General features: G+C 38.0%; 1 protein-coding gene across 2 annotated transcripts; it reads left to right on the plus strand.

The window, feature by feature from the left end:
• The first annotated feature begins 164 nt into the window (after positions 1 to 164).
• Positions 165 to 20,598, plus strand: LOC139130026 (uncharacterized). Of its 2 annotated transcripts, none has more exons than XM_070695744.1 (3): positions 165 to 585; positions 14,059 to 14,286; positions 18,837 to 20,598. In XM_070695744.1, the coding sequence occupies exons 2-3, from the start codon at positions 14,119 to 14,121 to the stop codon at positions 20,214 to 20,216; spliced, it is 1,548 nt and encodes a 515-aa protein (XP_070551845.1). In that variant the 5' UTR covers positions 165 to 585; positions 14,059 to 14,118; the 3' UTR covers positions 20,217 to 20,598. The 2 variants fall into 2 exon arrangements, with proteins under 2 accessions (XP_070551845.1, XP_070551844.1); XM_070695743.1 differs by having other exon boundaries at positions 167 to 585; positions 14,075 to 14,286.
• The last annotated feature ends 474 nt before the right edge of the window (positions 20,599 to 21,072 follow it).

The following is a 21,072-nucleotide window of genomic DNA, read 5'->3' on the forward strand; positions in this document are numbered from 1 at the left end:
ACCGCCTTTGTGTGAACCTTTTTAACCCGTTGTTACGTCATGCATCTCGGAATTTCCCGGCTCACGTAACGTATATCGTAGACAATAGCGATACCATTGTTGCTTAAAAATACAAATAATTTTTTAAAGGCATAATCATATCCCGACATTTTAGATACGGTTACAGGATAGGGGTATAGCTTCGGGCATATGAAATGTACGCCTGACCAAAGAGACTTATGACGGTTCCCGTCAATTACCGAGGCCGAGGATTATCTGAGCTTGCGCAGTGTGACGACTCTTGGCATCCCTTCTTCGTTGTCGTTGATCCTGATGACAGCAGGTTTATATCCCAGACTCGCTGGCCGCGCATTGTACCGCAGAGTTTCCCATCAACCCTAGGATCCAGTCCGTCTAGTTAACTTCTGGATATTGGCTTCCTTCGCGAATGCAGCAAGTATCGCCCCTGCCACAGTACCGAGAACTCATTGTCGATTTGAAGTTTCACTTGCAGCAAGGGGATGTCTGTGAAATGAGGAGGAAGCTGCCTCTGTCTACTCGTCGGCGTTCAGCGTTTTCACGATTCTGAGACAGCGTTTGATCAGAGTAAGAATAATTCTGTTCTTCACTATTTTGTTTGTCATCTGAAGGCGGTTTTCTCTGAGAGACATCGGCCACTTCAGAATAACCAACGATGTTTTGACTATTGCCACCGCACAGTAAATCCGCCTTCGTGTTGTTTGTGCAGGCAGTATATACTGTAGCCGTGGGCCGATCCTTTCTCCATGACGTGGGCACCACGCTACAATTGTTTCACTATCCAATCTAATGACATGTAGGCTGTCATCGAAGTGACAAATTTACAGTACTGCGGCAGCATTTCGTGAAACACGGAGGTACGAACGAGAGTTCGTTGGGAGTTGGGTGTTGTATTTCTCTGCACAATTGCGTAACCGCCATGATCGATTCCGCTTGGCTGATGGCTGGCTGCTGAAATGGCACGCCGGATGCAGTCATATACCTCCCCCCGCCCCCCTCAAAAAGTGTCTATGATGCTATTGGAACCCCGACCATGAGGATGAGAAGAAAAAGGCTTAGAGGTCCTTCAACCGTCTGGTTTTGTTATTCAAGACACGAACGAACTAGCTGCTCGGTTTGCATGTTACTATGGCATTGTTACGCTGTCACAGTGTCAGTTTGTGTTGTATTGAATTAAACCACGTCATAATAAACGTCTGCCGGCGCCGCTTTTTTTACACCATATGTTAGTTAAATAAATCGGAAAGCTGTATAGGAAATATTTTACTATGAATTACGCTTTCATTATTATTCGGACGGGCGCGAATATATATATTGTTTTGAATTTTTCGTGATGGGTGTTGACCTTGGAGCATTATTCAAAATAGACGTCGGTCGTCTGGCCAAGTTACATTTACATTACAAACACACGTAACATGTTGATGATTGATATGATAATAACCGAGTACCTTCCGACAGCGGGACAAAAAAAGTCCGTAATCCCCAGGCTGTCGAAACAGGCCCTGCCTTATGTATATTTGTGTGCTTTCCAAGTTTCACAATGGATGAAGCTGAGTCCCGCAATTTGCCAGCCGCACAGTAGCTTGTGTGGTGAGAATACACGGCGAGCGCCAACGCTATAACTCTAATAATTACAATAGTTATTACCATAAGCTGCAGTGTTCCCACAGCCACCTGTCACACATTTGCCCGCTAGGCTAGGCATGGATGTAAAAAATAGATGGGCTAGGCGGATAGAGCACAGATACTTATTAAAATGGCCTTTGATTATCAATGCCTGTGCATTACGAGCACAGTCACTTAAAATTATGGTTGATACATGGTCATTGATTGGTCGAAGATTTTGCACAATGTCATTTTAGTAGAGGGACTTAGTCGTGTTCTATTGCGTGTGAAACCAGGCCACATTCGCGTTACAAACTCGGCAAAATGAAAGGTTTGGCTTGAAAACAATGTTTACATTTCCTTTGAACATTTTTTCACAGTGGTCAGTGGTATATTTTGCAGTTTCAAAGGCCAAATATCTTAGCAAAATGTACATATACTAATTAGAATATTTTTGTAAACATCCAATTTTCTTCTGAAAATGTGAAAAATATGAGTGGCAGCAGGAACAGGCAATTTTTCCCATGTTTGGTGAAAAAAGTTTCTCTGAAACTTGATGTGTATGGGCCTAGCATCGAGAGCAGAGGAATTTGATCAAATAACATTGATTATTATTTCAGGTTTGTTACTAAATATAGCTGCATGTGCCCAACTTTAGACAACACTCCCTAAAATTCAGACAAATTTTGTTGTTGCATGTACGGCTGTTGTTGCAGCTTGTAGTCTGAGCCATAAAATCATACAAATTAGCGTGACTTTTAGTAGCCATTGTAACACTAGGAGGTTTTTGTTTTCGTCGTTTATGTGGAAAATGCGGCCAAATATTTAGTTATGCATATTTATGAGATAAAAAATGACGTCATTTGCAATCAGTGCTATTGTGGTGAAACTTTCAATGAAAGTTTCATGTTTTATTTTAGGGCAATTTTTCCCATTTTGGACCAAAAGATCCACTGTACTTGGCAGATGGCATCGGAAGTCAGTATTATTCATGGTTTTATGTGCGATGTCAGTCAGATTTGTTAAAATTTTTATCGAAGTTTGTATTTTTGTATTTTTGGGGGCCAATTTTTCCAATTTTTGTCAAAATATCTCTGAAACAGTGCAACCTTAGATGAGTTTTTTCAAATTGTGGTGAAATTTTCATATTTTTATATTTTAGAGCTATTTTTTAATCTTTTAGACAAAAACATTTTTTTCAGAAATAGCCTATCTGAATGCTGTGAAACTTTGTACAGCATGGTCCTAGGGGTAAACGTAAGTTTCTTTAAATGGTGGTGAAATTTGCATAGAAGTGTTTTCTGTTGGGACACGGTCCCTCCACAGGGAGGGACCGTGGTTGGGATCACTTGTCAAACAGGTGTCAATTTTCTGTTGTGATCTCATCTGTGGTATGATTTTATTGTCATTTGCCCAAATAAAGATGAAATTTGGACGTATGTTTAACGGACAATTTAGTCACTACAGCAAGGGTTAAAGATAGTGATCTCACAAATGCACCTTTTAACAAATGTTATTGCTGTTACAGAAAGAGTTCTGTTTGTCTGTGAAACTTGCTAAACTCATTTATGTTTTCATCTTTATGGGCGTTTCTCGCAGTGAAATCCTGTATAACCTTAACTATACTTGGTGTCATAGTGTGTTTCACCTGTTGAAATCCACCATATTGAAATCAGGAAATATTGTCGACTGCCTGACATTTTTATAACTCACTTAGGTGGCAAAATCATATTTAAGCATCCGAGAATTCAACACCTGTGGCACTTATTTCAATGTTTTGATTTTCGGTGTAATGTTACAAATTTTTAAATTTTTCATTCATCAAATTTCATTTTTATCACCAAACTTGTATCACAAAAAAGTCATTTTGATTTTCGTGGGCAGTATGCCATCATAGATGTGTGGTAAGACCCAGCTGCAAATAGTGTTGATCGCTCTTATAGGTTTGTTACAAAATGTACATGTAGCACGCGTGCAACATCGGACAACGCAGCCTGAAATTCCGACAAAGTTTGTTGTTGCATGCGTGGTTGTTGTTGCAGCTTATAGTCTGAGGCCTAAATTCATATGAATTGGTGTGACATTTAGCAGCCATAAGTAGGTTTTATTTTCGTCGTTTGTGCGGAAAATGCTAACAATGATTTATTAATGCATATTAACGAAATGACGTCATTTGCGATCAGCGCTACTGTTCAGTGAAAATTGAACAGTGAAAAGGTCTGTGTTTTGTTCTAACTTGTATCCGAGTTAACATATGCACACTCACTCTTTGAAATTTACCAGTGTAACACAACATCCGATGAGTGTAGCCTGCTGTGTTGACTATATGAAACAAATTAATACTTAGTATGTAAATAAGTGGTGTGTAGTTCTCCTTTCAGCTTTATTCTTGTATGGAGCACTCTACTCTAGAGAGAGTGCATATGCGTGTGTATTGTTGTAAGTATGTGTGCAAAGGTTTGGATAAAGTATTTGTAATGATTGAATTAGGCCAAAGTAATTAAATTCTTTGTTTTGCGTCCCTACCCGCCTAGGTTTTTTAAGGTTTTCATGAAAAACACACACAGTGTATTTGAATAGGAAATTTTAGGACATACCCGCGTAGCTTTTCTGAACTAAAAATTTTGTTACAATTTTGTATTTGCTGCAATCAAATTATATTGTGTTAATTTTCTTGTGTGTGTTTTTCAGCCGCTTAGACGCGTACCTTTTCCCATTTAGAGTGGACGCAAAACAAAGAATTTAATTACTTTGGCCTTATTAGCTTAACCACCATACAGGTAATTTTAGGAATATCATATCGCCTTTGTTCTTTTGACAAGGGAACTTGTACATGGAATGAATATAATATAAGAAAGTTTGTTTGCATTTCTAGGCCTCTATTTATACAATGAAACCCCACCGGTAGCTTTTTTGCATTTTCAACAACAAAAGATATTTCAACACAATGCTCAAAAGCAAACAACTTTGTTCTGATGTAGAAAATAGCGCTCTCAGGGGCCATGCATGCATTTGCTTTTGGATCCGAACCTACTTGATAATGAAAATTGGTCCCAGCTGAACAAATAACCCGCATGTCAATTTACTATAAATTAATTAAAATTCTTCAGTAAAACCTTCAAAGTCTCCACCAGTCTTGAAAACTTTGAAAACATTCTGTACACTGGTTCTTTATTATTCATTGATTTATTGATTAGTTTATCCAGATTCATACAGCGTAAACATTACAAACAGAGTCCACAAGGGATTTGGCCCCTTAAAGCCCCAATAGCTGCGAATGCGTGATAAACCGATCTCAAAATATCGTCAGTTTTCCAAGAGTTTTCTTTGAATAAGACCCATTAAAGACTAAAACAGTGTATAACACTGTCATAAGTGTCGAACGTTGCATGTAAATTCAAACGTTTTAACACCATTTTCGATTTCCCGCCATTTTTAAAAACTGACCAAATGACAGAGAAAATAAAGGTTATAACAATAAAATGTTGGCCAAGGTGTGTGGTGCATTCAAGTAAATGTCATCACGCTTGTTTCTTTTATAAGCACGATGTGTATGTGCAGGAAATACTGTGTTTTCGTACTTTTTTCATGGGGGCGCCATTTTATGGGTGCGGCACCTGTTTATTATTCAGCCTGTCAAAACGTGTAGCCATGGTCCAAATCAGCAAGCGGCGATACTTCTACACATGTCCTTTGATTAGCACATTTACATAAACTAAATTAAGGTGGAAAATAAAATTATGGAAATAATGCATAAAATTTGCAGCTATTGGGGCTTTAAACAGTGCAGTATAGTAGGTATGGGTATTGTACCGTATAGTGTTGAAATCACCATACCGTTTGATTTCGTGCAGTTCAGCCTCAAACATTTTGGCAGGTGACTACGACTTGAAAATTGCTTTTTCCTGCAGCATAAGCTTCTAAAAATTCCTTTATAGATGACTTAAATTATAAGTATCAAGAAGTGTGTGTAGCTGACTTCACAAAGAAGGTGCACAATGATAAATTCATCAAAGACACTTGGATCTGTAGATTACCGAATCAGCATTTTTTCACACAGTCTTTTATGCAGAAAGGAATTATCTTGCCTGTTTTATCTCAACTCAACCACACTGATATTAATTTTTAGCTCCCATAGCCATATGTATATATGGCAATGGAAGCTATTCTTATAGGCTAGGAAAATGTCTGTATGTATGTATGTATGTATGTCTGTATGTCTGTATGTCTGTGTGTCTGTATGTCTGTATGTCTGTATGTCTGTATGTCTGTCCGTCAACATCAAAAACTCCAAAACCGCTGTACATTTCATCTTGATATTTGGTGTGTACATGGATGATGGGCTGTAGATGAGATTTTGTTCAAATGAAGTTGTCATTGCCAAAAATATGCAAATTAAGTGAAAAAATGTAAAAACAGTCAAAATTGAAAAAACTCAATAACCACTGAGCAGATTACATGAAAAATTAGCATGTAAGTACTTTGGGCTGACATGAAATGATTGTGCGCATCTTGGGTCAGTATCTTGGACTTGCTATTTTTCATGAATTTTTTTGTAATTTTCTCCCATTTTTGGTCAAAAAATCTCCTGCTCTGAAACCACAAGTCCGATTGATTTGAAACTTGGTATGGAAGTGCATAGGAGTGACCTTTCCCAAATTTGGGCAAATCGTGGTGAAATTTGCATATTTTTAGTTTACACGTCCATAGACTCCCATGTATAAGGCAGATCTCATGTATAAGGCCACAAAAAATAAAAATTTAGTTTCTCATCGTATTCATATTGCAAAAAGGATGCAGTGACACAATTTTTAGTCCCCATGGATGAAGTCCAGTGAGCTTATAGATTGGGTCATGTCCGTATGTTCGTCCACCCGTGAGTCCATCCGTTCACGCAGATATCTTGGATATTTTGACAAAATGTCATGTGACCTTGATGACCTTTGATCTCAAATATACATATTTGTCCATAACTCAGTAACCACAAGTGCTACCACCCTTCATATATGGTATGATGGGACAGCTTATGACGCCACATATTGTACCTCATTAATTATGCACATATCTAATTTTGAGCGAGCCAATAGAGCTAGAGGTCTGATTTTTGGTATATAGGGATAACTTAGCAAAACAATTTTTTTGACAAAATGTCACGTGACCTCGGTGACCTTTGACCTCAAATATACATATTTGTCCATAACTCAGTAACCACAAGTGCTACAGCCTTCATGTATGGTATGATGGGACACCTTATGACGCCACATATTGTACCTCATTAATTATGCGCATATCTAATTTTGAACGAGCCAATAGAGCTAGAGGTCTGATTTTTGGTATATAGGGATAACTTAGCAAAACAATTTTTTTGACAAAATGTCACGTGACCTCGGTGACCTTTGACCTCAAATATACATATTTGTCCATAACTCAGTAATCACAAGTGCTACAGCCTTCATGTATGGTATGATGGGACACCTTATGACGCCACATATTGTACCTCATTACTTATGCGCATATCTAATTTTGAGCGAGCCAATAGAGCTAGAGGTCTGATTTTTGGTATATAGGGATAACTTAGCAATACAATTTTTTTGACAAAATGTCACGTGACCTCGGTGACCTTTGACCTCAAATATACATATTTGTCCATAACTCAGTAACCACAAGTGCTCTACCCTTCATGTATGGTATGATGGGACAGCTTATGATGCCACATATTGTACCTCATTTAATTATGCACATATCTAATTTTGAGCGAGCCAATAGAGCTAGAGGTCTGATTTTTGGTATATAGGGATAACTTAGCAAAACAATTTTTTTTGACAAAATGTCACGTGACCTCGGTGACCTTTGACCTCAAATATACATATTTTTCCATAACTCGGTAACCACAAGTGCTATACCCTTCATGTTTGGTATGATTGGACACCTTATGACGCCACATCCCTTACCGAAATTTTAGGCTTCCCGCAAACTGTTACTGCAAATTTGCCGCAAGCTTTGCAGTAAATTTGCAGCAAACTATTTGCCGCAAATATGCGGGTGGTTCATTTTTCAGATGCAAATTAGGTTTCTTGTGAACTTGCTGCAAATATGCAGCAAACTCCCTGCCGCAACGTTGCTGCAAACTCTTTGCAGCAAATTTGCGGCACAATCCTTGCAGCAAACTTGCGGCAAATTAATTTGAATGTTACTGAAAATTTGCCGCAAACTCCATACAGCAAATTATTTTATTTGCGCTGACCATTGTTTCTCGTGAAACTGGTATTTCAGAGTTTAGTTGGATAAAACACATCTTGTGCTGTCCACAGTCGGCCAATATATAATATTATTTATCCAACTTAACTCTGAAATACCAGTTTCACGAGAAACAATGGTCAGCGCAAATAAAGTTATTATAAACAAAAAGATGACAGAGAAAAAAAGGTTAAATTCAATTGTGGTACAATTTATTTTATATGCCATGTTCATTTCATGCCACATAAGTGTCATGATCTTGTCAAGATTTTCTTTTGACTTGAGAAGTTTCATGTAACATTTACATTACTGTCAAAGGCTGCGATTTGGCTTTCTGTTCTCTGAATTTCTTGTCCCTTTACTTAGTGTACCAGCAATGGATTCTGAAAAATATAAATCGTTCAGGGAAGAGTGTAAGTCTTTACCGTTTGACCAAACATTGTAAATTTCATGAAAGAAATCGATAATTATTTGAAAATGAGACAAAATCAAGTTGAAAAATTGAAGCAGAAAATGCATAAATATTCATGATCGAAATTTAAATTGATAATGATTAAAATGTCCGACAGCGGACAACTCGCCGTATGTTGTTTACATACACGACGGCGACAATCTGCAAAAATCTAAGCACTTACTGTAAGTAACTGTTGTGAAACGAAAGTGAATTCAGTATGAATCAGTACTCAACGAAAATTTATCTTTAGGTAAAGATTGCAATACAACGATTACAGAACATAGTTATAGCGATCGATGTACAGACGAACAGTACATAGACTTACATTTCTGAACGGCTCGCAGACGCTGGACGATTCCCGGTCCGGTTGCAGGTCTCACCGTGCTGTGTGTAAATACCGTACTCAGAAAATATAGTCGGCATCTTTACTGCCGCTCGCGTTCACAAATTTAGAACTCCGCCTGACCCTGGTACTGTATACACGTTTTTGCAACTATGTGATATCATTTGGCTGGCGATTCCATAGAAAGATCACGAAATTGTCCACTAGAAAACTCCCTGCTCACAAGTACGCAGCCGACACTGGCCGATGGTACTAAAATCTAACTTCGCGCCGATCAAGCCTCATGACGATAACGGAAGTGCGATCTATAAATCATTACGCGATTGATAATGTAGTCCCGTTTTTAAATGCTGGAATTGACTCTACATCTGCACCAATCCGTTATATTTCATACTTAATATAGCATTTTATTTATTAGTTTAATGAAAATGGTTATTTTTATCATAGAAAGACTAAAAAGAGAGTAAAAATTCTTTCAGCACGAAGAATCATATCAATGCGCGAACTGACCTTGATGAACCGTGACCGGAGAGTGTAAACATGTCGGCTGCTCGCAGCTGATACACAGGACGTGTTGGACGTTGGTGAAGCGGCGCTTTGAATTTTCGTACAGCGACTCGGGATGGAGTGTAATCCTAAATCTCAAATTTGTGCTCGGCAATACAACTCTAACGCTGAAAACATGGACAAAAGCCTTTTACCTCGACCCATGTTATCAGAAGGCGAGATTTTGTCAGCGGCATCGATGGGACAGACTGTAAGCTGCAGTGCATTGTACGTACCGTATACATGTACTATATTGATGGGATGAATAGCTTGGAGCACAGCCACTACTCTGCTTGGAGGAAGCAGCGGAAACATTACTGTTCAGATTTGCAGTAACAAAAGTCTACGACGTGTCCTTACAGACCATCATCAAACGCACATTTCGTTCGAAACTGTTTGCATTTTGGTATCATTCGCAGAAAATACAGGGTGTAACTTGCACGACAGACAAGTCCCTGTTTCAAAAATTTGTTTCCCTAAAAATTCAGTTTTCGATCCAACCATAATTTACCCAACCAGATTGTCAAAGGGCACTTTTATTACATCATGTCACTACAGTATATACTATAGATGCACTCTATATCCATGCAATGCTTTCACCAGCATAACTGAAGCTGTTCATTATCTAGCATTACCAGTTATTATAATTTAAAAAGTGGATTGTCTGTTATGAAATAAAGGAACATAAAATATAAATGAAAGATCAATTTTATGTTGCTTACACATGACTGGTCACGAAGTGCAACAGTACTCAGTGTGTAGTGTGTACTCCCTGGTAATGAAATAGTGGGAAATATGTTAATCATGTGTTGCTGCATATTTGCAGCAATAATCTGGTTTGCCGCAAATTTGCAGCAACTTAGTCGTTTACTGCAAATTTGCTGCAAACTGACTTAAGGGTTTGCAGGAGGGTCACATCTACCTGCAAACTTCTGCAACTCCTTCCTGCAAGCTATATGCTTGCTGCATATTTGCAGCAAACTTACGGCAAATTTGCAGTAGAAATAATTTTCGGTAAGGGATACTGTACCTCAATAATTATGCGCATATCTCATTCTGAGCGAGCCAATAGAGCTGGATGTCTGATCTTTGGTATATAGGGATAACTATAGGAGAGAAATTTTTTGACCAAATGTCATGTGACCTCGATGACCTTTTACCTAAAATATATGTTTATGTCAATAAATAAGTAACCACAAGTGCTATGTCCTTTGTATTTAGTAGGATGGGAGACCTTATGACAACACACGCTTTACCTCATTAATTATGTACACATCTAATTCTGGGCAAGCGAATAGAGCTAGAGATCTGATTTTTTGGCATATAGGGATTAATTAGCAATATAATTTTTTTTTTTCAAAATGTCATGTGACCTCGATGACCTTTGACCTTGATTATACATATATATGCATATTTCAGTAACCACAAGTTCTATACCCTCCAATTTTGATAGGATATTAGACCTTAAGATGTCACATCTTGTACCTCATTTATAATGCGCATATGTATTTCTTGGCTGGCCAATACTGCTAGAGGTGTGATCTTTTTTCCCGATTTAGAACCATAACTTAGACATGCCTCATGTGTTTCAAATTGGGAACAATGACATAGACCTATGTGCCTATAGATCTCAACATATACACTCCAGTGATACTTCTTAATGACCACATTTTCCTGCCCCATCAAGACTAATACTCCTATTATAAGTGGGGACTATGTCATTGTAAATGACTTGTTGAGTTAATGGTTGTATCACAGTATTCGATATATCTAATTCTGTATTTTTTCCATTTTATATTCTGAATAATTACATTAAACATATTTCACTGTCTCCAGTACATTTCATTTAAGTATTTTCACTTCATGCACTTTATCCCTTTCACACATGTGCAAATATCTGACCAGAGAACAAACACTAAATAGTCCAGGATGGGAGCTACAGTGTCATTGACGCTATTTTTATGGTGTCTCATTCCAAGTCTGTTGTGAAAGTTCCAAGAGAATTACAATATTACAAGCATGCTTTATCACATGCACAAGCCAAGTTTGTCGTCTCCGAACAAAAAATACGGGATTTATTCTCTGGTCGTTCTACGTCACGACAACCCGCGTCTATGTCATCAATTTTGGTGCGTCGGACCTTTTTTTTGTCTATCTTCGGTGTGCTTGTAAATATGTAAACAAACAACATGACGGCCGATGTTTCTCCCACGATCAAAAGTCATGTAATGAAATCGATATTTTCACAGACTACGACATTAATAATCCGAACAATGTAAACACAAGAGTGTACCGCCTGTATATTCCGAAGGAATTACATGAATAATTTGCGGAAACAACGAACTCGAAGCTGGTCGTGTATACCGTGGGTTCCGTACGCATTGCAAACAGGGTCAGGTGCGACGTTTACAGTGTTCACGCTGTCGAGATTCAGTCGATATTTGTTCCCGAAAAATAGCGTATCTTCGTCTGTGATAAATTTCTAGGACTATGCTATCTTTGAAATAGAGTATAACTTTGCGGAAGGTAGCCTACGTGTATACCGAGAGCTGTCATTTGCTCCACACACCAACTACCGTGAGCGCTAACGCACAGGACGGACGACTGGAAATGATTGACAACTTGTGCACCGCGTACTGATATTATTCCTAAAGTAGTTCAAAAGTTTAAACGCGGAATCGTCATGGAAAACTTATTTTATTTTGCAAAAAATAACGAATTCTTGGCTTGTGCATGTGATAAGTATATTATTCCCTAATATTTTTCTTCGTTCAGCGAAAGAAAATACGAGTGACGTAATGACCGTGTCACCACGAGTCGAAGACGAGTGGTGACACGGTCATTACGTCACGAGTATTTTCTTTCGCTGAACGAAGAAAACTATTAGGGAATAATATCTAATTATTGCATTTATGTAGCACACATACGGGTAGTGCTTTCTGTTAGAATGCTGCGTATTTGACGTGTTCAAGGCAGACCATATGTGTGCATGGGGTGCACTGCTATTGCTGAACTGGGGAATTGAGCGTTTGACCTGAATTCAGTGCTATTCATGATTGTGTTCATCTCACACACAAACAGACACATATTTAGCAAAGACTGCGAAAAACAGCCAAACTGACTGCGGCATCATGCTGCATGAAGAGCAGCCTAGACATTGCCAACAATACAACTTTTAGGGAAACATTGAACTTTAAGCTTGTCTGAGTTTTCCATTACGGCATTTGAAACCACCTTTTTTGTGCCAAATCCTTCGATATTGACTGAGCATTGTCTTTCATGTTACCTAGAAGCTTAAGCTGGCATGCAGGGACCAATAGCTGCCAAGTTATAGTGCCCACACATATGCCACAGCCTCGTCTGTGTGGACATACAGTGTGTGTAGATAGGTGTTAGTGGGATGCATTCATAACATCTAGCCGGAAATAATATATTAACAGTAACATGTAAACAGATATAACATAGTACCGGTATGTGACTTACAGTGAAAGAACTGAATGTTTGTTCATGCTTTTCTCCAGGGAACATAAAACCATTGTCTCTCCCAACCAAGAATGAATATCGGGAGACACCGTGCAAATATTTTGGAAGCAGAGAAACAAATCGCTCAAAAATTTACTGATGCAAATTTAAATTTAGAATACCTGAAATTTACTATGCCGTTTAGATTAAAAGAATTATTGCCACAATGTCCATCTCTATCAGGAAAAATTAGATTTTCAATTTTCACCAAACTAGATTGTGAAAAATTCATTAACTCCACACCAAGTATTAGCAAAGTATTGTAAAGATTTTAGAGAATTTAAATTATGCCCCAAGGCACTTTCCAACACAAGAAATATCAAGTTTAAAAGGGCAGTTCTCAATCCCTGGTTCTCGCATGAGTTGTTGTTTACATTGAGTATTCACATGGTGTTAGTCCAGTGTTTTCCTTAGAATTATCATGATGGCTAATTTGCTCTCACATGAAGCTGATAAATGACATGCCCCTTTAACCCTTTCACCCCAGTTCCCTGTGTACAGGTCCAACTTTACCATAGAAAACAATGGATTTGGGACAAACCATGGTGGTGAAAGGGTTAAGAGATTTATATTATAGCCGTAGGCTGAAATGTATGCAGGATGGCAGCTGAGGAGGCCTGCCTTGATCACGGATGAAAATAGTAAAGTAAGAATGAACGCCAAAATAAAACAGAATTTTAGATTAGAGCCCTACTTAACACAGTTACAAGGTGAGAAAAGAAAATTTCTCACCAAACTTTGTATAAGCAATCATGATCTAGCAATTAAAAACGAAAAACACACTGTTCCAAAAACCACAATTACTGAAAGACACTGCAATCAGTGTAACACTAACAATGTTAAAGATAAAATACACTTTGTATTAGTCTGTCAGAAATACAAAGTTCAAAGAAAATACTTTTTCATTGAAATTAATTTCCCAAATGATACAACTGAAAATCAGCTTATTTCTCTACAAACAAAACAAGAGTTGTCTTTTAATGAACAGTTTGCAGATTATATTTTTAATTTATATAAACAAATAAATACCAAGTTATATTCATTGTTAGCTATTATTATTATTATACTGTATTACTTTATCTTTAAAGTTTGAACTTATTTTTATATTACACTTATATTGCCATAAATGTAATGTAAATGCTACATTTACAAGCAAGCAAACAAAACATGATTATTATTATTATTATTATTATTATTATTATTATTATTATATTATTATACATGGTCATTAGCTGCAAGTCTCTAAAGATGCAGTCAGTGTGGGGCTGACCTAAAGTATATTACAGAGAAAATATACTGCATGCACAGATATTATCTATATGTTACAGTGCAGATCTCCTTCTCCACAGATAGAGGTTCATGACGTCTTGGGCTCGGCGCAAATTCAGGCACGATGGAATCTTCAGGAGCATCTAAGGAGTCTCCCACCTGGTATGGCACAAGGGGAAAGAGGCTAGGATTCATCGTGGTGTGTGTGGTATCCTTCAGCCTGTTTCTCCTTTGTCGTCCAATATATTTCAACAACACTCTGACATTTCTAGGACCTGCATACTGGGTTAAGGTAAGTATTGTAGAAATGCATCAGCAACCATATATATATATATATATATATATATATATATATATATATATATATATATATATATATATATATATATATATATATATATATATATATATATATATATATATATATATATATATATATATATATATACACATACGTTCGCCAAAATGCACTTCTGTTGTTGAAAGTAATATTGCAATAGTATTCTGATCTCTATGAAAACAAGTTGAATCTTGTCGTAAATATGGCCATTTATACTGACAATATTTACAGAGATTATTTTTTTTGAAATCAAAATAAAATGACTGCCTGAAAACATGAAGCTGCATGTCATGCCGGATGAAGAGGTCTTTTGAAACTCAATACTCTATTGGCATGACTGGTATAATTGCCCAACATTTCAATTGCCATATGTTACAATTACATCTAAAAAGAAATACATGTGCGATGTAATTTGTACCATTATCTGTCACCTTGTTGGATAAATCAATTACCGTCTGGCTTATTTAGGTCACTGACACACTCCCTGTCAGACTTCTCGAGTGGTATTTTCAAATTGTTTTGTATTATCTGATATGTTCTTGAGAAATATCAATGCCCATATCCATCAACATGAGGGACAGATGAAATGGCCATGCTGTAGTATTATCAGGTGCAGCAGCTGTAGTAGCAGATGACAGTGAATGATATTGCTTTTACAAAGTTGAGACAAGGACAAACTGCCACCATCATGGTAATTGGTAGCCATAGATATTCATTGTGCCTGTATATTTTCCAATTTACCTAATGTAACCTCTTTGGAATTTCCTTTTTTAATTGTGTTTACATTCACACAAATTTGCATATTTTATTCATTTATTCATTCTTTATTGCCAATATTAAGTTTTATAGTGTCAATTCCGCCTATTGAGAAATGGTACACAAAATGACAATAATGGAGCCACAGTTTCAGCATTGCGACATTTGATGCATTTTTTTTGCTCTGTCCCAATTATTATAAATTAATCTTTGTGGGTCACCATTGACGCAATCTGCATAGGCCATATTTTAATGACTATTGAATTTTTAGACAGTGCCTCCTCAACAGAAAACTGCAGCTAACAATAAAATGTTGTAAGGTGTTGAAACAGTTTATCCTCCATCCTACAAAATTGCAATGACATTGTATGTATTGAAACAGTTTACTCTCCTTTCTACAAAGTTACAAATTCCCTGGGATGTAAAACAAACATTGTTGCTGTTTGATACTGCAGCTTGGCTTTGCCTCTGTGACACTTATTTAGTGTGAGCCCCATTCGTCCTTGAGTCTGTCAAAAAAATTTCCTACTTTGCTTGAATTAAAATTTTGCCTGCAACTACCCAGTTTGATTGTAAAAACCATAATTTCAAAGGAAATTTTCACAAACAGAGTCATAATACAAGAGAAAAGGTGAAAAACTTGAGGTTTTCTGAAAGGTCAAATCTAGATCATCTCATCCTGTGATGTGATGCATGAAGACCCCTCAGGTACAGAATTAAAGTTCAAAAGGAAACCACCTAAGGTAGTCCAATGGGTACAACCTTATGTCTTAAGGTCGATGCCTTCCAATTTAAATGGCATTCAGCTTGACCATCAGTATTAACTTAAATTTTATTAAAATTCATGGCAAAGGGAAATTGTCAAAAGTAGTTGCAGTAAAGCACATCCATTTTCAAATCATCACATTTGATAACTGCAATTTTGCATGGTAACTTAACATCAAAGCAACAATCCAAACTAGGAGAACTATTGAAATTGTCCATTTGGCCTATTTCAAACTGCTATAACTTATACAAGAAATGATGTGATTCTGAATGGTTTCAATATTTTTTGCAGATTCCACCAGTTTAATGATGGAGAACTGAACATCACCAGACTTTTCTTGATGATATAAAAATTTTACATAAAAAACATTTCTGGGCTAAAATATCATAGTCATTAAAACAATGGTTCAAAGAATGGGAAATTAAATGAACATTTATCATTAGTTCCAGAGACCAGCTCTGGAACTGTTAGTTTTTGCTCACTTTCCTTCTTTCTTTCTTTCTTTCTTTCTTTCTTTCTTTCTTTCTTTCTTTCTTGCTTTCCTTCTTTCTTTCTTTCTCTATTTCCGGTATTACTATCATAGAACATGCTATACACAAATTTTACCTTAATTACCCAGAATGCATTGCGACACGCTTATGACGTCATCGCTCAACTCAGACGAGTTTTACGGGCATTTCTTGTGTGTTTATTTATTTTTTATTCTGCATTGCTCGACTATCATATTGCGTTCAGCTATTAATAATTCTAGCTTTTTTTCGCTTTGTTTTTTGTTGCTTTTTGATTTTATTTTTCTCTAAATACTCGCCGTACGTGGCGCTATACTGTTTCGCCCGAATGTAACAATGGCGGCACATAAGATGGCTTCGGTCGCATAGAGAGAGAAAATTATAGCTTTCCCTAAATTTACAAGCGCGGCTGGGTACATCGTGTACCTAGGCGAGGTGGGTGTGCTCGAAAACGAAGGTCAATGCAAAATTTGGATTCAAAATCGGCTGTTTTGGCGGAGAAACCGCCCGCCGTATTTCTGAGGAGCCACCAGCGGTTTTTCCCCGGTTTTTCCTATATCAGTCTGCGAGGCCGGTAACACACAGCCGTCACCGCACCGGCGCCGGCATGCGTTGGCTGCACGTTAAAGCAGCTCAACTTTCCAAGATCAAACGGTCAGTATCTCGTGAAAACAGCGACATTGCAATGAAAATTGTTTTAGTCTGTGCTTTTAATCAAATGAAAATGCATGTGGCCTCGGTTTTCAATTTCAACGGCCTAGGTCCGATGTTTCCTCTTGTCTGATCATCGTCGTAAACCACGCACCTCTTTACGGCAACAACTCAGCGCTACCCGTCAAGCGATTGACTTTTGCGTAGATCAGCGGAGCGAAAATTATTGCTCTGGCTCGCGAGAATGTCGTCTGATATACATTTCCGTGCGTTGTCGCCCCCGTATGTATCTGTTTCGTTTTTACCGTACATGTAGGCATTTGTAATCTGTGGACTGCCTTGCTTTTAGTTGTATATCATTGTGTTTACTGCTAGCAGCCCTATAGGTACGTGCTTGAATATTAAAAGCACTCTTTCATTCTGCACCTATCTTTGTCACACATTCTCTTGTTTCTTCCGCTGCTCTGGTCTCTGGAACTTCGCTTTTGCTTGCAAATGCTTTCTAGTTGTGTCTTGTTTTACAGGATTTGGGTTTGACCCAACCCTTGTTGTCTCAAGAAATATACTGATGCTCAAGATGCTATTGAGCCTGCTTGATCACAACTATGACACAACACCAGGGCCTTAAAACACCACAGTAATTGTACCTACGCTGCCACTATACTACTAAATGCTTTCTTTTGCACAAATTTTTTTTGTGTGGCTCAAAATATTTTGGTCGTGACCTAAAGACTGCATGAATTTACCACATGAGGAGCTTGTAGTTTACGATAGGCGGTCATACTGTGAACACTGACTGAATGCTGCAAAAATATTCTGTATAAGTTGTAAATATACACTTCACATTGCTACCAGATTTTCATAATTACCACCTAATTTTATTTCTGGTGGCAAAAGTTAACCACCATAAATGAAAAAATATTTCTATACCTGAAATGTCATAAAAACACAGATAATTAATGCAATAAAAACTGAACAAATATTTCTTTACTGTAATTAATGTAAAAACTACCATAAACAACATACAAAACATCTTGATTTGTAAATTAGGAACACATGAATGCAGCGAAAGCTGTTGCCACACTTGAGATCATAAACTGTCTAAAATTTGTTCCAAGTGGCTGCAAGATTTATGATTTGGCTAATGAGTTGGCTAATTATTCTGGTCAATTTATGCAGTTTATACGCATACCAGGGGGGTAGCAGTAAACTAAATGATACTGAAAGTTTCACGTAGGCACAATTTGGCGCAACACCAGTGGCCTTATGTACTTATCTTTAATGCACTCACCTGACTGGTCTATTGAACATCAAATGTATAACTAGGTCATGGTGACACATAATGACACTAGTACTGTCCCCATTCTGTCAAAAGCTGGCTCAAACACTGGAGCGAGAAAAATTAGGTTATAACTAATTGAGTAGAGCCCCATCTCTTGAATGCTTACACTTCTTACAGTGTACTTCAGTTTTACAGTGCTCAGTGATAGTTATAGTAGATGACAATTCTTTACACAATTATTTTAGTCTCGTAACAGCCAAAGTGTTCATTATTATGCAACTGATATGTTGACACATTGCAGTAATTGTTCCATAACTTAATCACAAACTAACCGCAAATTCTCATTTGAGCCAAAGGTAGATTCATTCCAAGTTTGAATCTTGTATTTCACAGAAAGAAAAATAGGGGGCCTGTATAGGCCTCTAGGTTGCTTGTTGGAGTAACATAGGAGTAACAATGTCTAGCCACAAATATCATTTCCCTTTCTTAAATAGTCTCAACATTATATATGTCAATCCCTTTACTATATTTTTTTCAGAATATTTCCCACGAGGTGAATGAAACCCTCACAGCATTGGCAGCTGACACTAATGTCAGCGCTGCTGCACCGGAGAAAAAACATCACATGACTGGAACAGTCAACTCTTCAAGCAGCAGTCAAATTGTGCACTTTGAAAGCAGTGGTGCAAGCACTGGTGCAAGCGCTAAAAAGAATGTGACGAGCGCCCTCACAGGCCAATTCACAACCACCACAACCACATCTCTACCTTCTCATCTTTGCAGTATAAGTGAGTACCCTGCCAATTTTGTCCTGGACACATCTGATCAAACGATAGAAGAAGACAGCGTCGTTCTTGAAGCTTGTACTCAAAATGTATTAATAGTCCGAGCTGTCGGAAGCGACGGACAAAATGTAAACTGTGAGCCGTGGGTTGACATGACCGGAAGGATAGTCGGGCCAGATCTGGCCAAGATCCCCAAAGCTAAGGAGTACAGTTTGTATTTTAACAAAGTTGAAGTCACCTACACCCACAGTGGGAATTTTGCTGTGAAAATACCTCTGCTGGAAGCTGGAAAGTATGTCCTGGAAATCTTGCTGATTCACGTGGAAACGGCACGGGAACGTGTATACAACACACTGCTGAAAGTGCCATGCCTTGATAAACCACTGGTGAATACGCCCAAGTCAATAGTCATGGTCGATCGAGGTAAGTGTGCAACGCTACCAAAATCGACCCCCCTCTGCACATCAGGAGATGTTCCCGGTCGATGGGTCACTGTTCCAAAAACCGGTTGTGATGGTTCACTATGCGAAGGGAATCTTGATATTCTTACTAGTTCTGGTCGAGTGTGGGCGCCATATGATTGCCACTACAAACTGTACAGTCCTGAGGAGATGACACAGTGTTTTTCTGGGAAAAACGTTTTGTTCATCGGTGACTCAATTACTGAGGAATTAACCAATGAGATACTGCAGATTTATTATTACAGGCCGAATAAACCACCCTTGATGAAAAGCAATATGATCAAGCAGGATTTATGGGTCGGAAGACCGACACATTGGACTCCGCCCTTGCAGGGTAGCGGTCGAGTGGGGTTCAGCTTTGTGATGGCGACACCTTTAGGGTGTGGAATCAGCTGTGTGACTGGTAAAACAGATGAGCAGCTGCAGGAACTGTTGGCACCACATGGAAAAATAGATTTGTTAGTGCTGTTGACGGGATTACACGACGCGTGCCCAAGGCACAAACCAGACTACTTTGACGTTTTTGGAGTGTACCAGAGTAAACTGCAACCGTTCGAAGCCAAGCTAAGCAAGATCTTGTCGAAGGATGGCAGGATAATTGGGTCAATTCACCGGAGGGGAGCGACACGTCCCGCTGCGACTACCTCTCAAAGCCACGTTTGGAAAAAATGAATGATCTTTACGAGTAAGTTTGTCAACACGCATAAAGACATCTCGCTTTTGAACTATTTTGGAATCTCAGGAAGCTGTTACTGCGGTAACATCCACAAAGGAATACGATTTTACAAGAGCAGTCACGCAGATAAAGAATACAATGGCTTTGTGTCCCGCATGGTGGCGCACATGATTTTGAACGTGTACTGCAACTGAAAAAGTTTATCAACAACATTTGTCCGGGTGAATGATATTTGAAGAACCTTGTGTTCCTGGCATTAGTATAGAATGCGCCGAAAGATAATTGTTCAGACTATCAATATTTGATGTTTCTTTTCTTGTCAATCTATTTCGGAGGCATATTTTTTAATCTAATGGACTAAATAAAGTTTTCACCGAGTCTGTCTTGTGAAAAATCAATTTTTTTCTCATACAGTGAACACAGAAATGGTAGCCATTTTGAATTTGAAGTAGCAGTAAATGTAGGGTGGAACTTCTCTTGTCTTACATTTTGCACAATGAATCCCCGATTTTTATTCTTGATTTGCTCAGAGAATGGTAGAAAGTGTCATCGGGAAAGTTTTGAGCAAACCATCAATAAGTAAAGTTTCCACTGAGTGAGTCTTGTGATAATCAAAAATTTAATTTTTTTCACACGTGAAGTTAACAGAAATGGTGGCCATTTTGACTTTGAAGAGTGTTGGACAACAGAGGAAATTAATCGCAAATTGTATGCATGGGTAGGGGAATTTGATCACGGCAATACGTCTGGCAAGGGGGAAATTTGACAATGCCTCAAAGATGGTTGTTTAAGTGTTTACAAATACCAAGTTCTAAATTATCAATATGTAGGCTGTATTCTCCCTTGGGGTTT

Source organism: Ptychodera flava, chromosome 3 (genome assembly GCF_041260155.1).
Source record: "Ptychodera flava strain L36383 chromosome 3, AS_Pfla_20210202, whole genome shotgun sequence".
Classification (NCBI taxonomy): domain Eukaryota; kingdom Metazoa; phylum Hemichordata; class Enteropneusta; family Ptychoderidae; genus Ptychodera; species Ptychodera flava.

Coding starts and splice junctions, on each gene's coding strand:
- LOC139130026 (XM_070695744.1), top strand. CDS start 14,119: ATGGAATCTTCAGGAGCATCTAAGGAGTCTCCCACCTGGTATGGCACA. Junction 14,287..18,836: donor GACCTGCATACTGGGTTAAG/GTAAGTATTGTA, acceptor TATTTTTTTCAG/AATATTTCCCACGAGGTGAA.